At 39.1% G+C, this 25144-nt stretch overlaps 1 protein-coding gene across 3 annotated transcripts in view; it reads right to left on the bottom strand.

Annotated features, from left to right (window-relative positions):
• Positions 1-586: 586 nt before the first annotated feature.
• Positions 587-25144, bottom strand: part of LOC140894896 (SAM domain-containing protein SAMSN-1-like) — a 67925-nt gene continuing 43367 nt past the window's right edge. The window contains exons 4-10 of one of the 3 annotated variants that reach the window (XM_073303758.1): positions 18917-18988; positions 18131-18286; positions 15664-15793; positions 13823-13974; positions 10956-11162; positions 8630-8780; positions 587-2056 (exon numbers count right to left, since the gene is read on the bottom strand). In XM_073303758.1, the coding sequence (XP_073159859.1) occupies positions 1857-2056; positions 8630-8780; positions 10956-11162; positions 13823-13974; positions 15664-15793; positions 18131-18286; positions 18917-18988 (1068 nt within the window). In that variant the 3' untranslated portion in view covers positions 587-1856. Of the gene's footprint in view, positions 2057-8629; positions 8781-8805; positions 9874-10955; positions 11163-13822; positions 13975-15663; positions 15794-18130; positions 18287-18916; positions 18989-25144 lie in introns of those variants that run through there. The other 2 variants (XM_073303775.1, XM_073303767.1) reach the window with 2 other exon arrangements.

Here is a 25144-nt window from a genome sequence, read left to right as displayed (position 1 = left end):
TTGATTTAGCTCATGTCGGTACCGTATGTGTCCGTATACAGATGTTTACTGAAATAACTTATTAGAAATACATTAGGAAACTGATTTAGTGAAGCTGGTGCAAGTTTCTGTGTAGAGATGCCCTAAAAAAAAATTCCATTTTGGCTCATGCATCATCAAAGGCTTGTTAAGTGAGTTCTAATTGCAGATCCTTTTTCCGTAGTTATATGAGAACCCACTTAGCCTGACATACAGATGCCAGCTCCAGTCTGCAGGCCTGGAAGTTAACAAGAAAACACAACCTAAGCCTATCTTGCTCCTTGTGAACACAGCATGTTTGATATGGAAGTCATTAACATACAGAGAGTATGGAATCCCACAATGCCGTGTTCACAAAGTAACTTTTCAGAGTAGAACCACACCTTATGGTTCTGAGGCCAACATGAACACACCCATTGCACTATGGCATTTAGTGACAGGTAGAGAGAAGGCTGTCAAAACAGTTTTCATTGTAAATTCCCATTTTCACTTGTTCATAACTTCCTCGGAAATTCTCTTTTTGAGAAACTTTCCAGACTTGGTCTCTTCTGAAGGGTGATTTTTAAAAAAATGTCAGCAAGCTAGTGGAAACTATTCAACATAGATATAATTTATGAAAATGTGTGACTAACAGGTGAGAGAGGAAGTCACTACATTAATTTGATACAGATTATGCATGATAAAAAATACTCAGTAGATGTCTCATATATTATGTTACCATTATAAACATACAGTCTTTGAAAAGTTAGTGTCCACATTAAAAAGTTTTTAAGAGTCTCAATCACATAGTTCTGTTTATTGTCAAAGGAAGTACTTCAAGAAGAAGGGAAAAGCAAATAAAAGGTATATTCTAGTGTAAAATACATGGGGAAATGATGATTAGCTGTTGTATGGAGTACACTGATAATATATACCAATGTATTAGCTATTGGCTTTTGCATACAAACAAGTATTTCTACTGACAAATTTCATGCTAAGCGCACAAGGAAGGAGTTTCACCAAAAATAATAATGAAAGCTCAGTTGTGGATATCAGTTAATTGCTAATAGCTCTCGCTTTCATTTCACAATGTTTAGAAAGACTGTAAATAGTAATAAAAAGATAAATGTGTACAAAATTCAAACTGCAAGTTGCTCCTAAAGGCTACTGAAGACAGAGGGCCGGATTCTCATTTACACTAAGGCCCCTTTGCACCATGGTAATGTAAAGAGGCCTTCAAGTGGCTGAAATTTCCTTTATGCCCACATTACACAGCAGAGTGGTGTAAAGCAGCTTTAATGTAAATGTGAGTCAGACCCAGTACTTTTCATAGTACTGTAGAATATCAACCCTAATCACCTTTTTATTATGCTGGTGTACTGGTGAAAAGTCTGTTTTGTACAAATATCAGAGAAACATTCCTCAGAAGATAAAAAAGGACAATAATTAATATTTAGCTTTTAAAATAAATATGTACACTATTTACAATATTTCAGAATGTTTCAGAAGATAACATATCCAGAACTATGTGCCAATGCCTAAAAATAACTCCCTGTTCTTTTAATAGAAAATGATTTTATATCTATATCTATATATATAGCAGTTATTTATTTTCCCTTCAGTCAACTGTTCAAGAATTAATAAACAAGGAAAGTATGGACATTATTTTCGTCAACCAAGATTCAGGTACACAGTGTCCATATATTGAATAAAGTCAAAAATATTGTACTTCAGCTGGAAACCCTAAGAGTGCTTTCGATGTTGAGAATATTTGCAACCTATTATTGTGCTGCCATACTAGCAAGTTAGCTTAACGTATCTGATAGTCCTGTCTGCAAAGCTGCAGAAAAGCACATATATCAGTTGGTCTCAGTGATGGTGATTGTCTGTAGCACGTCAGATAGGTTTTCTGTATCTAGCTCTTCTTTGCCATTATCTGAATTTTCCGATAAGATGTAACATCCAGAGTCTCTCGGACAGTCATTTACCTCTGACTTGTTAAAGCTGAGATCGGGCCTTAAGGTCAGGGTCTGTTGCTCATTTTGATGTTCTTGTTCAGCTGTAAAAAATGAAAATGAAAATGTTATGAACCCCCCTGACCAACACTTAGATGATTACAAGATTGTTCTTGGAGCACTGCAGAAACTGAATTGGCAAACTGCTGATCTATTAGCGCTGTACCTTATATCTGTTAGAAATTGAAGCCTTAGAAATCAAAGGATTGATCGTTATCGCTACAGGATGTCAACAGCCACTGTAGCCCACTCAACATCAACACGATCCTGCAATACATTGCTCACAGGTGGATACCTGAACCCCAAAGAAGACAAAAGGACTGTGTATTGGTTCAAGGGTCTGCTTGTGCAAAGTGCATTGCAACGCTGGGGCCTATATGCCTGACTCTTCCCCTTCCCTCACTTTCAAAACCCTTTTAAAGACCAATTCAGTATCATCTAACGTTCCAGTTTTCAATGTGCCCTCAACCTTCTGTGATTGATGTGTACTGTAGTGTAGCCGCTGGATTTAGGCTGTGTCTACACTACGCAGCTTTTAGCACACAGCTGTGTCACTACAGCCGTGCCGCTAACAAATGCGCAGTGTAGTTGCTGTTTGTTGGTGGGAGAGAGCTCTCCGGCCGACAAAAAACTTCCACACCCAGCGAGCAGTGGTAGCTTTGTTGGCAGGAGAGCACTCCTGACGACAAAGCGCTGTTTACCCCGGTGCTTTTCCTCGACAAAACTCTTGTCTTTTGGGGTGTGAGTGTTTTTTTAACACCTCTGAATGATAAAAGTTTTATTCTTCACTTGCCAGTGCAGACAAAGCCTTAGTGTATTTATTTACAGTACTGGGTATGTTAACCATGCCATACAACTGCAAGATTTTCAAAAGCGCCCACAAAGACGGCCAGATTTGCCAAAGAGCTCAGTTCCCATTTTGGTAGCAAAATGAAGTGGCCAGCTTTTCAAAAGCAATAAGGATCAGATTTTTAAAGATGTGTAGGTGTTGCTGTACTCAGCATTGCAAAGCCTAACTGGGTTAGGCACTTAAGTCTCATTTTCAAAAGGGACTTAGGCACTTTGGATTTCAATGGGACTTAGGCACTGAGCCTAAATCTCATTGAAATTCAAAATCCCTTTTGAAAATGAGACTTGGGCTTTGCAATGCTGAGTGCAGCAAGGACTAAATACCTTTAAAAATCTGGACCATAGCTTTTCAGTGAGAGCTGCTGGTGCTCAGCATTTCTGAAAATCTGGCCATACATAAATAAAGGACGAGAGAGATTTTCAAAGGCACAAAGGGCACTTAGTCACACAACTCCCATTCATGCCGTTGAAAATCCCCCCATTCATGCCATTGAAAATTAAACAGAAGCAAATTTTTCTTTCAAAACATTTGTCCTTATTTAGCACTTGCGCTATAATGAATAATCTGCCAGTGAATAGAAAAAAGACATACAGCCTCAACAGGAAGAACATCAACTGATCCCAACCTGGCATCTCACTGAACATACCAAAATGCCATGAATTTGATTTATATTTGACACAGAGGTGGTTCACTACTCTATCAGCAACTCATATCAGGCCTGACATACTACACCGAACACACTGTTGGCACTCTGTATCTAAAAGCTGTCATATAAGGTATCATATATGAACTGGTAACACACTGGTCTTAAAATCATTGCATGGCATATGCATGGGGTGTGTACAAAGGCTTATCAATACGTGCTAGAATTGTGTTCTAAACATGTGTCAGCAGGATTAAGATACACAAGGAATGTGGTTCTGCCTACTTGTCTGTGTCTCTGATGTAAATTAGGTAAGGTGCGACCAAAGACAAAGAAAAGCACATTTACATACAAGTCAAACAAAGCCATCAGTAGAGCAAAAGGGGAAAGAGGAATAGTCATAAGAGAGTTATTCTGAAATTCTTATATGTAAAGATCAGTTTTGTTCTCAATTAATATATTTGCTAATGATGACAGCTTTATAGTGAACATGCATCCTGTGTATTGGAAGTAGAGTAGATTATGTGCATTTACAGAATGGTTTTATCTACCGTATGTCTACCAGGAGGCTGGGGTCCAGATTATATTTACAGTGTGCGTTGCTGCTGCACCAGGAAGAATTATGGCTTTGGATGCAAAACCCTCCCTGGAAAAGGCAGGCATTCAAGGAAGATTCATAGATAGTCATTTCAAAACAATCACAATATTTCATTCCAAAAAAATGTAAAAACTGGACACTTTGGCATTGTTGGAACTTTTTTCTTTTTCTTTTCTCCTAACTAAAGTTCTGGCAAAATCAACCTGATTTCACAAAGCATTTCAGTTTTCAAAGAATTGTGTATTCTAACACAATATGGTACCATCAAAGTATCTCCAACCAGCTTGAATTGTAATCATCTACCCTGAAACTCCTGCATAACACGTCTGCATCAAGACCATAACCTCTTTTGAGGTACAGATTATCTTTTTAGAAAGCTATCCATTCTTAATTTAAAGACTTCAAGTGATGGAGAATCCACCATTTCCCTATGAAAATTAATGGTTAACTACCCTCACTGTTAAAAAGGTGCACCTTTGGTCAGATTTGGCAGTGTCTGTTACTATTTCATCCTCTCCCCACCTTACAGAGGATGGTTTGTCATATGAAATTTCACCTCTTTTTGTAGGGAAAATTTTTGGTAATATATTGGGCCAAGTTAATTTCTGGAGTAACTCCAGTTACTTAAATGGAGTTATATCAGCATTATTAATTATTATTATTATTGGTTAATCACAATAATTGAGGATAAATATGTGATGCCTAACCTAGTTTTTCTATTAGCTCATGCTATATTTCAGCCAATGCCAGCAAAAAACATGTCTGCTTGGTCACTGTGTGCTTACAGAATTCAGCAAGTTACTGTATGAACCCTTCCTTAGATGCTGAACTCAGAATGTCTTCCTATTCCTCAACTGTAATCCCGTGATCAGTTATAATACCACTTGCAAGTGCTTTTATCAGCTTCTGTAGAATCATCTCTCTGTCCCATCAAGCAGTGACCTAAAAAAGTCATCAAGCAGTGACCTAAAAAAGTTACATCATTGAGGTGAAAGAGGAAGCTTTGTCTTTTTCTTTCTTTCTTTCTTTCTTAAAGTGAGCAGGAAGAGAACGTTATTGCTGGATTTTTTTAATTCCATTTTTTTGGTCATCCTATTTGTTTCCTTTTCATTTAAAGATGACTTTTTAACTATGTTCATCTGAATAGTATAACTTCTTGTGCACAACTGGATCTGTTGTGGGGTTTTTTTTTTGCATTTGTGTCTTCCCATCATGGTGTCACAATGACATATCACATTGGGACCAAAAAATGGCAGGAGCTGAAACTTCTGTAAGAGGACTATGTATACATTTTTTTCTCTGGCTTTGAATTATTGTGTGATGTGAATATATGGTAGTCTTGGGTAAACTCTGTAACTTTCTAGAAAGCAGAGTATATGCACACACTTTTTCTGTAGCAAAATCAATCTGAGATAAATAAGCTAAAAACTAAATCACTACAAAGACAGAATGGGACTCTGAAGTGGTGGAGCACTGAACTTCAGTGTCACAACTATATCATTATTGCTGGTCAAAAAAATGGTATTTTCTGTGGAAAAAGAAGATTTAGAAAATGTTCCAGTGTTTCTTGTCTGAAAAAAATAAAAATATTAATTTTTCTGTTTTTCATTGAAAAAACAGAAAGTTTCAAACAAAACAAATATTTTCTTCAGGAAAAACAGGCCAATTTTGTCTGAAAAAAATTGATAGAAAATTTTCAGCCTACTCTGACTATCATGCAGTAAATACAAAAGCTGCCTCAACAGAATATTGAGCATTATAAATATATATGGATTCAGGGTAAATGTCAAGTTCTCCTACTTCACAAACAAAAGCTATATTTATTTTTAACTTTTGACTTTTACACCTACTTGTTCTTAACCACCTGGATACACTGTCAAGCTCTTTATCATTGAAGGTAAGTCTGTAGGGTTAACCTGGATGTCAGTGAAGGATACATTGTACAGGAAAAGGAATAGATAAAGATCAACTACTGTTAAGTGTTGCAGATTCATCAGGCCTCACTATCTGATCGACAAATGGAAGGCGTGTTATTTTTTCTACAGTAAATCGTTTCATTTCAGATATGTAGCTTTCAGTCAGAGCTATCTAAGATAAGGTTAGAGGAGTCCAAGTATGCAGAATTTTGACACGTATTCCAATACAGACTTTTTCCAAACTTTTTCTTTTTGTTGTGCCCTCCCTGTGCATTCTCTCCACTGCTGCCCTGCCCTGGTTCAGACACCCAGCTGGTCCCAGCCCTGCACCCCACCTTGAGGCTCCCGATAACCTTATTGCATCACACAGTTCAAAAACCAATGTTTTAATACTATTTTAAACTATAGGATTAGACTAAGAGTATTGAAGAAATATTAGGCCTTAGGTCTTTGACAATGAATTTGTGATGCATATGCGGTTTTTCCACTTGTTAGCTCTTGGAAATTATTGTTACTACCACTATTTCGGTGGGTCTGTAGATGTGCATGGAACTTTACAGAACTATTGAAAGGATACGTCCCTTCATAAAAGAGTTTATAATCTAAAACCCTGATTCAGGAAAACAATTAAATGTATGCTTTAGAAAAATTCCTATTGACTATCAGTGGGGCCAGGATTTCAGCTCATGACCACATATATATGTAAGTTCAGTTATAACAATGGTGTCCAGTTTTTGCAACCCAATTTTCCAGTTGGATTGACTGAAACACAAGGAGGTCAAATGAACTGGCCAAGGTCACACGTTGCGTCAGATGCTTAGGTTGGACTTAACCCCAAGATCATCTTGGCTCCCCTTCTTTTGTTTTAACTACTTGACCGAATGGCTTATTTATATTCCTCTATGCAGTTGTATCAATTTTAGTTTTTAACATCTTTGTACTTTAGAGTGTCATGTCAACCCTTGCACATTACTTCTCTCCTCATCAATCCGCTGACAAATACTACCGTGCTATGGCAATTAGTTAAGGTCAGCTTCATCACCATGCTCCTGATTCAGGAAAGCATTTTCCTTGAATGTGTGCTTAAAGTTAATCATACATAAGTCCTATTGACATCTCTGGGACTTAATAAAAGCTTTATAATTAAGCACATGCTTAAATTGAGGCCCATTCACTATTCTGCTTTTTGAGAACAGTGTTTGACTGAACTGAAATACTCATGTATTCACAGCTGAGGTGAAGCAATTATTCATGTCATCCATGGATCTAATACTCCAACATCATCAGTAGCCTTGAAACAAGGAACACATTACAAGACTTATTATTTACAGAATAGTTACAAGTATTTCAATTGTTAAACTTCTACACAAATATCCTCAAGTATACTATTCTGCCTGAAAAACAATGGCATAAACCCATGCTGGCAGAGGGTAGGGACCACACATGGATGGCAAAGATTAATTAATCAAGGTTTAATGAAAAGAATATGAAAAGGCTGTGTCAGGTTAAGGACACTCTTCCCTGATCCTTGCACTTTTGCTGGCATGGGAACATGAAGAACATCAAGTGATTAAAAGACTAACTGATGTCTGACTGTTAAAGAGTTTAGATAGTTAAGGCTGCCTGCAATGCTTGCTATCGCTTCAGTATTAAAAACAGTAAATCATAATTACACCATACCGGAACAGTATTTCATGACTACAGAAACGTGTTAAAATTACTCATACTTTGCACCAATAAAAAAATCTTTGTAAAAATATAACCTTGGCATTTTCTGTTCCTGTTTTGTTTGTTAATTGTTGATGTAAAATGTGTAGGATAAAATATACAGAATGTGCAGCATGATCAGTTAGCAACCTAGAAATGTACTGGTTTCAGAGTAGCAGCCGTGTTAGTCTGTATCAGAAAAAAGAACAGGAGGACTTGTGGCACCTTAGAGACTAACCAATTTATTTGGGCCTAAGCTTTCGTGGGCTACAATCCACTTCATCGGATGCATAGAATGGAACATATAGTAAGAAGATATTTACACATACAGAGAACATGAAAAGGTGGAAGTATCCATACCAACTGTAAGAGGCTAATTAATTAAGAGGAACTATTATCAGCAGGGGAAAAAAAACTTTTGAAGTGATAATCAAGATGCCCCATTTCGGACAGTTGACATGAAGGTGTGAGGATACTTAACATGGGAAAATAGATTCAATTAGTGTAATGACCGAGCCATTCCCAGTCTCTGTTCAAACTTAAATTGGAGATAAACCTGAGATAATTTTTCAGGAATTTTTCCTATTTGAGGAAAAAATCTAATTTGTGGACCTCAGCAGAAGTCACCATTATTTTAAATGGTTTCAGAGGAACAGCCGTGTTAGTCTGTATTCGCAAAAAGAAAAGGAGTACTTGTGGCACCTTAGAGACTAACCAATTTATTTGAGCATGAGCTTTCGTGAGCTACAGCTGATGAAGTGAGCTGTAGCTCACGAAAGCTCATGCTCAAATAAATTGGTTAGTCTCTAAGGTGCCACAAGTACTCCTTTTCATTATTTTAAATGTGTCTGTGTTTCCAATTAAAATGAGAACATAACATTGAATGTAAGTTTACACACTTACTTTCATAGTCCTGTAGATTCTCAACTGCAGAGAGTAACCTTGCCCTGTCTTCTGGGTTTGTAATATTTAGTTCAATCAAATGGCTCTCCTGTAGCTCTTTTAAATCCTCCAAAGTCTCATAACCATTTAGCAAGAGGGTTGATGAGTATTCCTACAAAAGGAAAAGCAAACAATTCCTTTAGTAAGCAATTAGCAGGTTCAGTTAGAGACATAACCACAATTTCTCTTTTTCATGTTTTTGGCGGAAGTGCAGACAAAAGTCATCATGACTCCTGGAGCACCAAGTCTCTCAATCAGTAACATTGCCTCTGGGCTTGTATTAAAGAGAGCTGTCAAGTTAGTGTTCCCGCCCTTGTCCTGCCCCTAACATGAGATACCCTGCAATGTGTCTCAGTGTACCTCAGATATACTAATACTTTACATTCAGATTGGGTTTATGTAGCTGAACTGCAACATTGTTTAATCTACTGCTATCCAGAGGGCCAGATCCTCAGCTGGTGTAAATCAGAATATCTCCATTGAATCTGATTTACAGCACCTGAGGATCTGGCCCAGTGTCTGTAACACTCCCATATTAATTTGAGGAACATGAGAATTGTTTCATAGAAGTCTTTGTGTGGTGTTCCTGTTGGAAACTAAAGGTTTTCCATTTTCGTCAGTGGACTGCTGGAAACTGCAGCGCATACCCATAACAGGCATTCCTTAGTGTCTACTGCATAAAATAAGCCATTCTAAAGGTCACAGAATGAAATTAAGTGCATTATTGTCCTTTATATTTTCTAATTAGTTATTGTTAAATTAAAGTTGGATTGCCTGGAAGGGCAACACTGACACAGAACCAAGAATATGATTCAATAACAGGTCAGGGGGGAAAATAATATTTCAAGACACTGAGAGAGAGTTTCCATTGAGATGGACTTGAACCAAACCCCTTCATTCCAATTCCCCCAAATTTCAGTGCCTGGCCCAAACAGGACAAACCAAAATAGGAGAAACCAAAACTCCAGATTCATTCACCCCTAAACTTTGTAAATGTTTGGATTTGGGTCTGACCTTTGTAGCTTGTGTCCCCTTTTTAATTTTAATGTAACATACTTTCTGAGCATATTTTTCCTCTCCTTTTATAAGAGTAAGCGAAGTCTAGAGATGGAACCAGGAGCTTCTGTGTTCTAGTCTCAACTCACTGCCATCTCAGGCTGTGACCTTGGGCCATTCACAACCTCTCTGCATCTCAAGTTCCTGATCTGTAAAATGAAGATCAGTGGCCAAATTCAGATGTGAGGGATACCTTTGACCCAATAATATTTACATCACTAACATGCAGTAGGAAGTTTTGAGGATTAATTAGGGTTTGCAAACTGCTTTGAAATAGCAGTGTCATATAAATACCGTCATTATTATTTTATGTCTGAGTCACAATAATTATTCCATTGATAAAACAGCCTAAGAAGCAGCATTCAAATTTTATGTATCCAGAAAACAATTTGAGTCCAGCCAGAAAACATTTTCCAGTTATAAAGAAGATGAAGTACCAGTCTGTTATAAACCAAAAGGTAAGTACACAAAGGGATTCTTTTTCGGTAATGTGCTTTTACAGGCTGGGAAATTTAGCAGCAAAATGATTGTGTGTTAATTCAAAGAAAACTTCTGATGAGCAATTGTTGTGTAAAAGTGAGAGCACAAAGACAGCAAGGCTACAGCACATAGTGTCACTTCCGTGTAAAGATGAGATGAGTAAATCCAAAGCTCCATAAGCAGGCTGGGTATTTTGTTTACACTGGTGCCAGCCAGAGGGAGCATGCAGAGAACCACGTAGATGGCTGTAGGACTAATGCATTGTTACTCCTGGTGCCCTCAACTGTGTGTGTGTTGTCCCAGTGTCTAAGTGTGTGTATTCCTGCAGAGAGAAGTGATTCATTCCCACACAAATACCAGTGCTATAACATTGTTGTGATTATTCTTATTTATCATTTGTATTGCAGTAATACCTAGAGACCCCATCAGAAATTGAGGCCCATTGGACTAGGCACACTACACATCTATACCAAAAGAAGACTGCCTCTTCCCCAAGGACCTTACCAACTAAGAAAAAGGCATATTAAATGAAGGATTAATTCACTCTCATGCCTCATTTTGCCAACAACCACCCTCACATCCACATACCCACCAGTTAGGTAATGGAAGGAAGTAGCATCTTCTGGGCTACTGATAAGATATTTCCTGAGCTGCTAGAGCCTGCCATTTTGGCCCTGGCTGTGATGTAAAAATAAGAGCAAGTGCACAGAAACAAAACACTCCACGCAAAACTGGAAATGTGTTTGCTGACCTGAAGATGGACCCGTTCCAAAAGTTCCTGCAGAGTTTTAGGTTTGGCCCTTTTGCTCCGTCTGTGCACCTTTATCTTCCTAGGTGTAGTTTCCGCTTCCAAAATAATATCGACGTAAATGAATTTGAAGTTTCCCACCTTGTTATTCAGCATGCCTGTCCACATACCCATGGGAGTTTTGCAGATGATGTCTATAATGTCTCCTTTCTGGAGAAAAAAAAAGGCACACCACATCTGAGGCAGATGATTTGTGATATGTAACCTGTTACCTCAATGGAGCAAGAACAGACATCAAGCAGAAGCAACTTCAATGCTCAGGAGTATTAATGAGAGTGAAGAAACTCTCCTTCCACAACTAGGGAATACTTCTTGCTTTACAAAATTTCAGAAAACAATTGCAGAGTAATGCGTGGCAAGATTGGCCCTGGCCCTACAAACTCTTGCAGAGGAATAGGGGGCAGAAAGGACCCCTTTCTTGCTTGTGTGGGCAATACAATGCACATATGGGATGGGAAGTAGCCTCCGTGGAGCTACTATTTTCCTTCCTATGCAGATGGGCCAACAGTGGGCAGGAAGGGACAGAGAATGGGTGGAGTCTTGGCAAGGAGCAAGGGGGCATTCATAGGGTATATCTCCTCTACACAGTTAACCTGGACTCTTACCCAGGTTTTAGCCCAGGTTCCTACCCTGCCCCCAAACCATTCACACAGAAAAACCTCTAACTTGACCTGGAGTGCTTTAAGCAAGACTAGCTTACAAATCTTTGTGTGGGGGTTGGAACCCAGGCTCTGCTTTAACTTGAGCTGGAACCCACCCACTTTGCGGCAAGGATTCAGGCTAAATCACTCAAGTGCTGATAGGCCTCCAATGCCTTTCCCACAGTTCCCCCAGAGGGTAGACAAGTTCTCCCACAACTGATAAAAAAGAATCACAGAACACCTTGGCACAAAAAAACCCCCCAAAACAAAACATGGGATATGCTCCAGACAACAATAAGCAAGTGAGAAACGGTGAGGGCTCGGTAACAAAGATAAGCCTTTGCAGTCAGGGCTCTCACACCTGGGCTAGGCTTACTCAGGTGCTGATCACCCAAGCTAACTCTTCAGTAAAAACATACTCTTAGAGTAACAATTCTCTTCCCAGTTTGCTCCTGGGACAGCGTAACTATGCACTGTCCCAGGAGCAAACTCCTTTATTCTGGGCAGTTTATAAATACACAATCTAGACCTTAATTGTTAAATTATATATATGCATAATTTTGTATTAAAATAAGAATTTACCACAGTATTTCAAACAGTGGTTTGCAAAGCATATGCAGCAAATCTCCAAACCCATCTGGGGTTTGGAGATTTTGTTACAAACTTGAAATTGAGACCCAATTTATTACAATGAGTGTTATAAATTCTGCAAACATTTTGAGTAAATTTCAGCCAAATTATAGTTTTGCTTTGCAATCATGCAAAGTTCAGGGTTTCACCAGGTTTTGAGTTTGTTTGACCACTAAACTCAGAAGTATGAAACCACATGAAATGAAAGCTATGGAAATGTTTACCCCCAGCCCCAGGAAGAGAAAACACCATGTTTTTGGAAAGGTCTAATTTCTACATATTGGGAAGGGGTTTGGATCTGGATCCAGATTAGGTTCAGCCTGAGGTTCAAAGCCAACTCAGAGCTAGGGTTTGTGTTTTGATTGAACAGTGCTGAAATTCTGTGGCCTGTACTCACAAGTTTTCAGCCCCAAGCAGCAGACAGCTCACAACTTTAAAACAAGCTGTCTTAAAAGTGAAAAATGTACATGACCTCATGTTATGCCATTTGATCGCCAAATAGCTGATTTGAAGGGGAAAAAAAACACTTAGGTGGTTGGGGAAGTAATGAACTAACTGGTGGTGAAAACAATCACCAAGTAAAGGCAGAGGTTGAGGATACAATAGAGTAACAGATAAACTGGGCAGGACTATGTCATGTGGTGGTTTAAAGGTGACAGAAGGAAGCTTATATTTGATGCAGGGGAGAAGGAGAGTAGCTTACAGGGGTAACAATCAAAGCAACAATTAAGAAAGATGATTTTGGGAGCAGTATTTTAAATGGACAGAATCTAGATCTGGATACACCCTGGATGAGGGGGCAAACTCAAAAATGTGGCTTCGATTAGAGATCTGAATGACTGGGAAGATGGTGGCATTGTGAACAATGACTAAGAATGTGGAGAGAAGGGAGGCTTTGGAAGAGATGGTAGGTGGACAGCACCTTGTCAAGTAAAGCGTGGGCTCCTTGTAATACTATTCTGTTGTTCTGCCCACCTCAATGCAAAAGCTCATCGTGCAACCTTCTCCAGCTTCACTTGCTGCAAACATCTCTGTCATACCCTCTGGATTGGGAGAAATGCAATGTGGCATATTTCCATAGCTTGAGTATGTGCTTCTGAAGTGGTTTACGGGAGGAGGTTTAGGATGGAGGTTTCCTGTGTAAGAGGATGAGGGCTGAGCCTGTGAGCCTGTGAGCCAGCTAAGCCTGGAAAGCTAAAGAATCATCCTGATTTCCCAGGAGACTATCACCACAGAGCTCTCAGTCAGTGTGAAGCAGCACTTATTCCACACCAAATGGGGCTGGAGTATGAGGAGTACATCACACGCTGACATTTCAACTGGTTCTTGGTAGGGTGGAATCCCATGACTCAGGGTCCCTGCAATAGTAGGTTTGACAACTCTGTATGAACTAGCCCTGCACAAAGGTATTGCTAAAATGACTGTGTCTGTTTTAAAGTGCCATATACCTTAAAAGTCAGAAATGAATGAACAGACCCCGTACCTAACAAATGTCTCAGATATCTCTACTGCACAAAGCAATTTTGATGACGGTCTCACCTTGATTTTGAGAGAGTCATTATCATAAGGACTCGGTGTGAAGTCAGTGTGTACTTTGGCTCGTCCACAGAATGGTCCAGTGTAAGGGACTTCATCATCAAGTCTAAAGCTGTCCCTGTTGCTGGTTCCATCTGAACAGCTAGTCACTCCACCTAATGAAGATGAGAATGAAGATTTAAATCCCCTTCCTTGAATTACTGGATATTCAATTTTGTATAGAAATGGAGAGGCTAATATGCAAAGCACAGAATTAAAAGACTGTACTCAGAAAGTTTTAACACATTCCAAGAAAAATATATTCAATAATCAAACATACTATGAAAGGCTAAACAAAATAAGTTGGAGATCTTTAATTTATTCTGTGCAATAATCCTTTATGATGCTGATGCTAATAGACTACTCATTTTACTTATAAGCTTGTTGAAATATTACCTCTGCAGATTAATAATGTGTATTTTAAAACTGCAATGTAGGGAATTATATCTGCTGAACTTGTCCTGTTTATTCAGAGAAACTGAAACAAATACTGCAGAAACTACTTTATTTCATTATATTATAAACTAGGACCTCAACCCACCTGCATTACAGCGGGAAATTGTAATCTTATCTACATTTCTACCTGTCATTTTATCCAAGTTGAGTAATAAAAACATCAGTAGAGTAAGTCAGGCAAATTGAAGCAAGTTCTGCCAAATCCCATCCAAGTATGTTTTTAGAGAAGAGCAGCAGTGTGTGGAAGTAAACTCCCATATAATTTGCAAAAATCACATCAGAGAAAACAACCATAAAAATTATTTGACTTGATGTGGTTGTTCAAGTGCACAGCTACAACCCAGAGCCAGAATAATCACTAAGTACAAATGGCCTATGTCTACGGAACCCACTCAGATCATATTATATATGCAGTGACATCAATGCAACATCATCATGTACAGTCCGGAATCCTTGGGGAGCAGTTTGCTTACAGCATGGCAGCAGATAGCCTCCTACAGGAGGCTGCCACACAGGAACCCCATGGCCAACTGGAGAGCCATATGCCTCCCCAAACCTCCAGCTTATGCTACCTGGTGGGGGGAGTAGCAGATTTTTGGTGGGTTGGGAAGGAGGCAGACCTTGGTCCTCTGCTGCCTTTGTGTTGGCTGGGTTCTCCCACCTCCTCCAGAGCAGCAGAGTCAGGCTGGGTACCCCCTTTTGGCCAACCCATCTGCAGACTGGGGGCAGTGGGTTCCCAGCCAGCCTAAGAGAAGGCTTGTATGTGAGTGACCCTGCAAACACCACTCCACAGGTGCTGGGGCCATGGCAGCGACACGCCTAGGGCCAGCTCTGACATTTAAGACTGTTGTATCAATAGGCAGGATGTCAGGCTTGTTGAAAAGCTCAAGTTTAATTATTGTGGGGTTAAATTTTGGCTCTAATTACTAAAAAGGGCAAACTCTGATTCACAGATGGTAAAGCCAGAAGGAACCACTGTACTAATGTACCTCTTACCTCCTGTATAACACAAGCTGTATGACTTCCCTGAATCAACTCCTGTTTGAGCTAGAGCAGATCTTTCAGAAAAACATCCTGATTTAAAAATTGCCAGTGAAGAATCCAGAAAAAGCCTTGGCAAATTGTTCCAATGGTTAATTAACCTCAAGGTTAAAAAACTGCACATTACTTCCAATCTGAATTTGTCCAGCTTTAACATCCAGCCATTGGATCTTCTTGTAGCTTTGTCTGGTAGAATGAAGATCCTTGCGTTATCAAATTTCTGTTCCCCAGGGCCAACAACTCGAGGTGTATTCAATAATAAATAATAAAGAAAGAGACTGAACAGGACTATGATTTTTTGTACTTACTAGAAGAGCTCTGGCCACTATTCAAACTATAGAGACTGTCCATGGAGTCACTGGCTTTTAAGCAGACCTTCTCCGTGTGTGTGCCATCCCCAGGGTCACTATGCGAGTAGCCTTCTTTTCCTTCTTCATTCTTCAGCAATAAAAATCAGTGGTTAGATGCAGTGAAATAGATTTTACATGAACAGCTGACTTGCAATATCTTGTGCACATTTGCTTTGCCCGTCCACAATGATTTAAAAAAAATATGATTACACTTGCAGTTTAAGAAAGCTTCTTTCACTACCAACCATTACAAGGGAGGAAGCACATTTCGTGGTTACACCATGGGGCTGGGAATCAGGAATTCAGGGTTCAGTTCCCAGCTCCACAACTTCCTCACCCTGTGACCATCGACATGTCACTTACCCTCTCTGTGGCTCAATTTCCCCAGTGACTGCCCTCCAGAAAAGGACAGCCAGCTAAATTCATCCCTGATCTCTGTGGAACTACAACAGTAGTGAATCTGGCACAACGACATTTACATCCATCTGAAACTTATCAAGGGGAAATCCTAGATAGCCAGAAAAGAGACTTTCTGGCTGTTTTGCCTCACCAGAGCAGAGGCCAGAATCTACCCCAAAGTTTTTCACCTTTCATGTTTTTTAAGTTATCTTTGCTAATTTTAGAAGTTCGGGCGGCAAATACAAAATCATCGGAGGCCAAATTCAAATAGGCTGCCTCTTCCACATACTCAGGAAGCTCATAGGAGCAGGAAGGGAACCATTAGCTGCAACTGCTGTGTCTTGCAAAGAGCTTTCCCAGACCCTGGACTCTACTGGCCTACTGCAGCTAGAACCAAGGTCAGGGTTTTCCAGAGCCAACCTTCCAGATGGGAATGTGGATGATCAGCTACCCCACTCCCTGAGTTGGCTGCTCAAGTCTCATAACAAAAATGCTGCGTTTACAAAATTAACATAGGTCCATTTCCCTCACAAAATCATCTAAGGCCTGGGTACTGGACCTTAGAGGTTATATTATTAAATGCTACCTCTCAAAGCATAGCTTATAGAGTTTGCAAAGATTAGAAAGTATGACCCATGCTTCAGTCACCGCTTAATTTAAAGCAGACGTAATAGCGAAATGGAACAATGATGATTTCCAAAGGAAGCTGGTTCTTTACAGTATTGCATTATAGTGTGAACTTAGCGTGACATGCTGATGTAACCTGGATGTCATATGCCCTCTGGGATATTGCATCAAACTAGGGAAAATGTTAAACATATGTTATTTGGCTCATAGAGTGGAGCAAAGGTGATAGCACATTTGTGGAGTGGGCTCAGGGTCCCTGGTTTGGGACTAATCTCGAGAAACTCACTTCCTCTTCCCATGCAGATGCACGTTACACAAATCATAGAAATCAAGGATTGGTTTCCAGCAGGGAGAATGCTAGTTACACCATTCTATTGTACCCTGCACTAGTTAATCAGTGGAGAAGCACTGAATGATATTAGTTACAGGGGAAAAGAAGATTGTATGGTACATGTGTCATCTGTTTCTTTTGTATGAAGAATTGATTTAACTACACAGAAATAAATGTGGCACTCCTGTTTATCCTTTCTCATAATACAAAAACAAACTGTTCACCTAATGAAAATGAGACTCAAATATAAAACTAATCAAAGGAAATACATTTTAATGCACAGTATGTCATTAAAATGTGGAACTCACTGCCACAAGATAAGGAAGAACAAGGTTTAGTTAGATTCAAAAATGATTTTGCATTTATTCTTTTATATAATAAGAATATCTGCAGTTACATTAGATAAGATAAAAATGTATGAGGGATATAAACCCTCATGTTTCAGGACATAAGCCTGACAGGGGTTAAGAAAAATTCCTGCTTGCAGATTATTTCATAAATGTCCACTGTGAGAATTCTTCTGAAGCATCTAGTATTGGCCTTGGTCAGAGACAGGATACAAGACTAAATGGACCACTGATCTGAGTCAGTATGGTAATTTCTATGTACCTCATTTTGGATCAGATTTTTCCTGGTCCGTATACAGATGGACAGTTAGTGGGGAGTGTTTAAGGAGATTTCCCCTCACTTGCATGGCCATATTCATGGATGGATACGCACACAATCTTTTCACTGTTGGCAAAGCAAAATCTCCCCTTTCCCAATCGTATAAAACTCTCATCTCTATCCAGGACCCCAAGTGGGTGAAATTGTGTGCACGCGTGTGTCCGTGAGTGTGAGAAAGAATATGCGTACACAGGGGAGGGAAGGTGGGGAGGGAAAGAATTGATATATAATTGAGGTAACTACTGTTTTAATTCAATATGTGTCACTAAGTTATATACACTTGAACTCTGGTACATCAATGCCAGTTCATAACATGCTACCTAAAAACAATGAAACAAACACACACAACATTTCTAATGTAATTGATCATACAAATCCAAAGATTTTTTGAACCACAGTTACCATGTCCTCAGAGAGTGCCTTGATGTACTTTTTACCCATCTTTTTCTTCATGGTTAGGGAAATGGCCCGCATCTTCTTTCCCAGACTTCCTCCATTACCTGCCATTTTATTTTGTTCCAGATCTCCAATGTCACTTACAGTCTCCACTTCACATATCTAATTGGAAATTTAAAAAAACCCAAAACAATTATTACTCATGAAAATAAAATCGATGTAATGGAATGAGAGACTGCAGAGAGATATTTTGGATTCAGGTAAGGTGCATGCAAGTTATTATTAGCAGTTCTTCTAGCTTTAGAACTGTCTGGGGAATTGTATGTACATCACAGGCTTGCACTTCACTTAAGTGCTCACAAATGGGAGATAGAAAACGCTGTACCAATTTATGCTTACCTTATTTATTGTCCCTGATCCAAATGAGAGTGGTGGGAATTTACCTAACACGCTTGAAGACAGAAAGCCATATCTCCAGGCTGCTATCATAAAGCCACTATTGTGGAAGCAGCCCTCTGAAGTGTAGGTTTTCCTGAGTTCTTGCTGCCCTTTCTTTTTTTTAAACAGAAATGACCCTGTCCTTTGCACTACCCAAATATTAAAGGCTTGATTGTGCAAACCTTACTCTTGTTGCTAAGCCCTCGGTCACACAAGTAGTTCCCATTGATTTCAACAGGAGCACACATGGGAGCAAGTGCGCACCAATGCATGTTTTACACCACTGAACCCTAGTATATTCCACAACAGTCACAGGGAGAGGGGAACAGAAGTAGATTATTGCAACATACAAACCTCAACTGAATCATCTGGCTTTGATACTGAATGGTGCCTAAAACGGTCAAAGTTTCCAAAACTACTTGTGCGCTATAAGACAAAATAAACAAAAAAAATTGAGCCCATTGACAATATTCTTTTTCATTATTAAGACAAATACAAATACAATCTCTTATGTTAAAATTTCTTTGCCTATGAAGGGAACATAATATGCTATTTTTAAGTAGAGACAGACACAGCCTACAGGGACAAAGTATGAGTGTATATCTGGAGACAAAGCAATCTGAATCAAAGACATTGTTAACAATGCATGGAATTAGGTTATGCATATGATTATAGGAGCTCACATACACCAGTTTCACATCCGTAGTTTACATTGACTTCAGTGAGTTATCGTCATTTACACTTGGGGTAAGGGAGATCCCAAGCAGGCCATTTGCACTGAGTATTAAACAATGTAGGTGCTTTGGAGAATGCCAGTTCTATTACTGTAGCTGTTCAATTAACTTTATACAGTTTATCCTTCCTACTGGGAACCACAGCTGAAGACTGTTCAAGGCTCTTTAGTTTGGACTAGATTCAGTTCCCACTGGAGTCAGTGGAAAGCTTCTCACTGACTTCACTGGGAATTGGATTGGCCCTTTAGAGAGAGTTCTGAATAAAGAACTTGAAGCTTATTTCTGTGCGGGAACATTATGAAACCAAGTGAAACAAACAGAGTAATCAGTAAACTCCACATTTTTCAAAAATAGCCTTTCAGTTAGGAGCCCAATTTTTAAAGGCACATGGACTCACTTCCCTCCTGTGCCAGAGCTCTGCTCAGTACAGGGATGGGTTGATATCAGGGAGCTGTTGCAGCTCCCGAAGCCTGTATTGCTTGGCCATGGCATTGCAGCAGCCAAGGGGGCTGCGCTAATTTGTACCACTGGCACAAGTGTGAAGAACTGGCATGTCAAAAGCTCTGCTTTGCCTCCGCCATGCCCCCTTATCGCTGCCACACACATCCTATGCTGAGGATGAGGCTGACATGGGAGTTAACTTTGAAGACTATGTCAGCTTTACAGCAGTGGGGAGTTCCCTCCCAACAAGAGAATTATCTTCTGTCCATTTCCAGGCAGAATCCTTTCACTGAGTGGCCAAGTGTACTGAGCACACAGGATAATCTGGTCCGGTAGCTGTCTAATGTTTATCATTCAAAAATTGAAACACTCAAGTTAGAAGCTCCTTTTGAAAATCTGAACCTAATAAATCAACTGCCAGAGTTTCTAGACTTGTAACAGTATCTTTTAAGGGATCAATTTAGGTTTTTCACAGTTATTCAAAGCTAAGTCAAGAGCTGCTCCCTTCTAATTTCTACTGTTACATATACAATTTAAAAAAATGATCTGTAATACACTCACAAGATTATTGCTTGTTTTATTTTATTTTTATACTTTGTGTGCCCTTCTCAGTACATATCTGGGTATCCAAAACCTTCTATTTGCATAATTTTGAAGGGAAATGCACTAAGCTTAATAGTAAATATCAAACTGCATGAATATTGTACATTTTGGAATTCTGCTCCAGAAACTACATCTTAAAACTTCTGGGTTAAAGAATTGCTCTTATTCACTTGTCCATTCCTCCCTCACTGTGACTTCAGCCTGCCTAATGGATTGCTTGTTCCCTCTTTTTCTTCCATCTGGTGATTCTAACAGATCTTCTCTCCTTCCATCTGCCTCGGGTATTTAAAATGCCTGTCATACTTCCCTCCCATCAACTATAACAGGTCTCCCCGGCCGTCTCTCTCTAGCTCCTTTAATTTTAAGATGACGTTATAGGAGGCTTTATCAGGTGTGATGTTTTAGGCCTTGTCCACAAGCCTACTGAAGTCTCATGAGCTTCCAAGGCTTCTCCATCAAATATATTTTTATACTGAATATATTGCAGTTTTGAGGAGGAAGCTTTGGAAGTGATTGAGGTTTCCCTCGAGTGATGTGTAAGCAAAATGAAGGGTGACTAAGGTACTAGACTGGGATTCAGAAACCCAGTGTTCAATATTTAGGTCTGGCACAAACTCCCTTTGTCACCTTGGGTATGCTCCTTCAGGTGGTATTTTCAAAAATGTTCCACACTGGTATAACTCAGCTTACATGAAGTTAATGGGAAAACTCTCATTTACTTCAGAAGGAGCAGAATTTGAAAATACCATCCTTTTGAAAAGGACTTTGAAAATACTATCCTTATTTTCGTCATGCCACAGTGCTTGATTTATAAAATGGGGATAATGCTACCATGAGGATAAATTCATATGTTTGTGAAGTACTCGTATACTACAGTGGTGGGTGCCTTACAAGAACTAGACAGATGAACTAACCCTTGCTGCGTATGTCTGGATATCATGCCCATTTCTGCGTTATCTGAACACCCCTCATGTCCTTTCATGAAGTGTTCTTAAAAGCAGGGGATTTGAAGCTCTTATGGCATTCAACTCTGTTGGAGTTGAGATCTGAGTAACAATTTAACCTTATGGTCATTTTCTGAGTGATGATACAGATCTGTACATTTTCTACCCATAATTACTGAGCTGCAGTTTACTTCTCTGTATTTGTATACTCTCTTTTTCTGGGTATAGTTAGCCCTCTAAGAGTCTCATCAGTAAAACTGTCATACTCCTGACTGTTGTACAGGGTGACAAGTTGACATTCAGCGTCAGCAACTGTGATCATAAGGATGGCGCTCACCAGAATTATACCAACTACCCTGTGTACACATATACCTCTTCTGGGTATTTCCATCTAGGAAAGACCCCATCTTATTCTGTCCCTGCTCATAAATCATGGGGTCACTATCCATTTTAGCTCCCTTCTCTCTCTCATATAGTCACTTTTAAACTAAAAATAGTTGACGAGGGGAGGGGAGAGCGGTAACAGTGGAAAACCATGGGAAAATAGAAGGTCTTAAAATCTCCATTTTTTTCTAAAGAAAAAAAATATCAGGCTCACCCTTTACACAATTCAGATTAAAAATTCCCTGATAGCCCAATCCTAGTCCCCAAACACATACACACTACTTCTTTTTGGAGTTGGTCAGAAAACAATCTGTGTTTTGGTGGAAATTTTCAAAAAAGATGGTTTTTTTCCTCACCAAAATATTGTTTCAGTGAAAAGTTTACAGCCAGAGTGACCCCTACCAGTAATGTGAGGTTGGTCTCTTACTGATCCTCGGTTTATAATAGGGTTCTAGTGCCCAGAAGGCATTCTGTGGCATATATTTGTTGAGTCTTCTATCCTGATATCATCTTGTTTTTTAGGTTATTTTTATTTATTTCATTTTGATTGTTCTGGAATTAGCTTGGTTTACAAAATTATTACATGAAATATATTTGAATATATTCATTCACTCAACTGCTGACTTTGTCATTTTAAAAAGGGTATTTATTTTTTATTTGTGGTGTATCTTAATTGCTTGTAATCCATCAGAAAATCTGTTGGAGAAAACTACTAAGAATTGGGTAAAGGACAGTTTAGTCTGTGAAGTTTAATTTTATTTAAAGCTCCCAGAAATAACTTCTATATTTACTAGATCAACAATATCCTGGCATATGACAAGGAGTTAGCTCAATAGTATGATATAAAACATAGCCCCAAGGATTATGGGTCTATTAGACAGGATTAACACCTTTCACTGACTTCTCAGCCTTGCCAAATATGCCCCTCAGCAGAGTGGGAGGGATGGAAAGAGGGAGGTTGGGATTCACAACAATATTGGGAAAATATAAAACATTCTCATGCAGTGATCTCTAAACATACAGTGACCTTTCTGTAGCATTCCATCATTTCAAGATGCCTACTAGGAACAACTGTATATTAAAGTGCTGATGTGCTTCAGATAGTCTAAAAAAGAACAGAGGAAAAGGGTTTATTGTTGCTCTTACTCATAAACAACTTGAGCACAGGGAAATCAGTTACTCTTTTTAGAGCCTTGAAACAATCTTATATCCTATCTGGACAGACGCCTTAGGCTATTGTGTAGTATACTTCAGTGTTACTTCAGAGCTATTAAATATTAATAAGGATTACAAGATGATTTCCACCATTCCAGATAATGGTCTTGTTGCACAGAAGAGCACTAAATAGGGCTGCTTCAGCAATTCTCCCATACTAACTTTTTCCATTAAGTAATCAATAGCTACCACTTTTTAAAATGTATTCAACCCCATTATACCGATAAAGAAAAGCAGATTTAGGAGCCCTGGGCTAGGAGGGGAACAGGCTATTACTTTTGGTATTGTCAGTCACCGCATTAGTGTCAGGGAACACCTATTTTGTGAAGGCATAGTCATAATCTGTAGGCCTCATTTCCAGGTTAAGGGAAGCTCTTAAAGCAAATGCAAATCTACTAGATGAAAATATGTCATTGATTTTTGATACCAGTATCTTATAAAACTAAGTGATTTTGCTGGCTGGATTCACACAGGAGTTACTGATGGGTGCATTAAGCAAATGTGAATTTGCACAATGAAATCTAATGCAGGCATGTGAAAAAACACCCTTATTTTTCCACAGAAGGACTGATCAAATGGTCCTGTATCATTTATTTAGATTCACCAAGGAACATTGCTGACTTGCGTTCCATTTGCGCTCGAGTATCCAATAAATATAAAGCAAAAAGGAAAACATATCAAATTGTTTTTAATGACTCTTCCATCTTCTGCTGCTCCTTTCATTCCCAGAAATTTGGGATTCTTTAAATAACCCTTTTAAAGAGGTGAAAAGATATTTATTTTTATTTTAATCACATTTTTCCTTCCCTGCGAGCTATTCTTAAAATCTTCAATGAAGGTTAAAAGAAGGGCAAAGAATAGAAAACAAACCAAAATGATTGGCGTGCAAATGGAAAACAACAGACACTAAAATCTATGGGATACTGTGTCTTCCTATCATAAACTATATATTTCCTAATTAGAGTACAAAGCAGGTAGTTCTTATGACAAATTAGTCAGAGTCTTCTGTATCTCAAAAACTAGCCTATGTGCCACAAGTGGTGGTGGTTGCCTTGGTAAATAGTCATTATGGGTGAAATTCAGACCAGTCATAGCTCCAACGGACATTCACAGTTTCTTCCTGCTGAGTAGCAGCCCCGAGTATAGAATGCCAGCGCAATCTCTGTGCATCACCAAAGTTCCTTTCAATATAGTGTTTAAGTGGGAGTTAAGTGGTGCAGAGGCTTCATCCTGGCTCTCTGCACAGGGATAAATGTCGCCCTGTTTGAAATTCCTCCACTCATTTTCAGCTCCAGTTTTCACTTGGCCCCTGTCTACAGTTTATACTGTATAGCTATAAATTGCTTAAGGTAACTGTTGCAGGTCTTTGACAGGCTGTTCGTACTTCAGATAATGGGGCCAGATTCTCAGCTGGTGGAAATCAGCATGATTAGTGATTTCAAGCAAACTACACTGATTTACATCAGCTGAGGATCTGGCCCAATATTTTCTCTCTTTTCTTTTTTTCTTCACCCCCCACTAAGGATTGTTCCTTTGTAATGTGTCTCTAGATTGTCCCTGTTCTTTCCTCACTGCCGAGAAAGAAGCCACTTGAAGATCCAAAAGGATAGAATATGTCTGCTTGGTCAATGGAGATAAGTAGAGCTGGGCAAGGTTCACCTACATAGGTTGGGGCTGAATACATCCATTCCATGATAATTCTAGTCCCTCAGAAGAAGGGATCCAGTGTCAGTCACTATGGAGATGAAACAGAGAGCTAGAGATGACTATTGGCCCGCCCATCTTCATTGTTTAATAGATCACAGGAAATGTTTTTTTATCTGGCCTGAAAGCAAGATACCATATTTTAAGTTTAGGGCTGTTCTGTATGAAGACGTTTCTCACTTCTGTATAAAGTATAAGAATTTGAACATCTGATTCAGAAACCATCAGAAGTATAAAGAAGAGCTAGGAGAGGCAACATAAGGCCCACCATACTTCAGGGATTTGATCCATTTACACATGAATTACATATATAGAATATCTGATTATTAATATAACTTTCTAGTCCATTTAAAAAACAAAAGATGGTGAAATCTTGCACCCTGCCAGGCAAAGCAACAAAAATGACACAGCTTGTTCTTGCTAACTCAGACAGGGCAAGCGACTGAAATGGCTTTTTAACTGGTTTAAAAATTACTCTATAAGACTCTGTCAGTATGCTCTCGTATTCAGTGATCACATGGGGGTGGCAGGCTGAGGGAAGAAAGACAGGGATTGTT

Source organism: Lepidochelys kempii, chromosome 1, assembly GCF_965140265.1.
Source record: "Lepidochelys kempii isolate rLepKem1 chromosome 1, rLepKem1.hap2, whole genome shotgun sequence".
NCBI classification, from domain to species: Eukaryota; Metazoa; Chordata; order Testudines; family Cheloniidae; genus Lepidochelys; species Lepidochelys kempii.
This window is presented reverse-complemented; position numbering and strand designations above follow the sequence as displayed.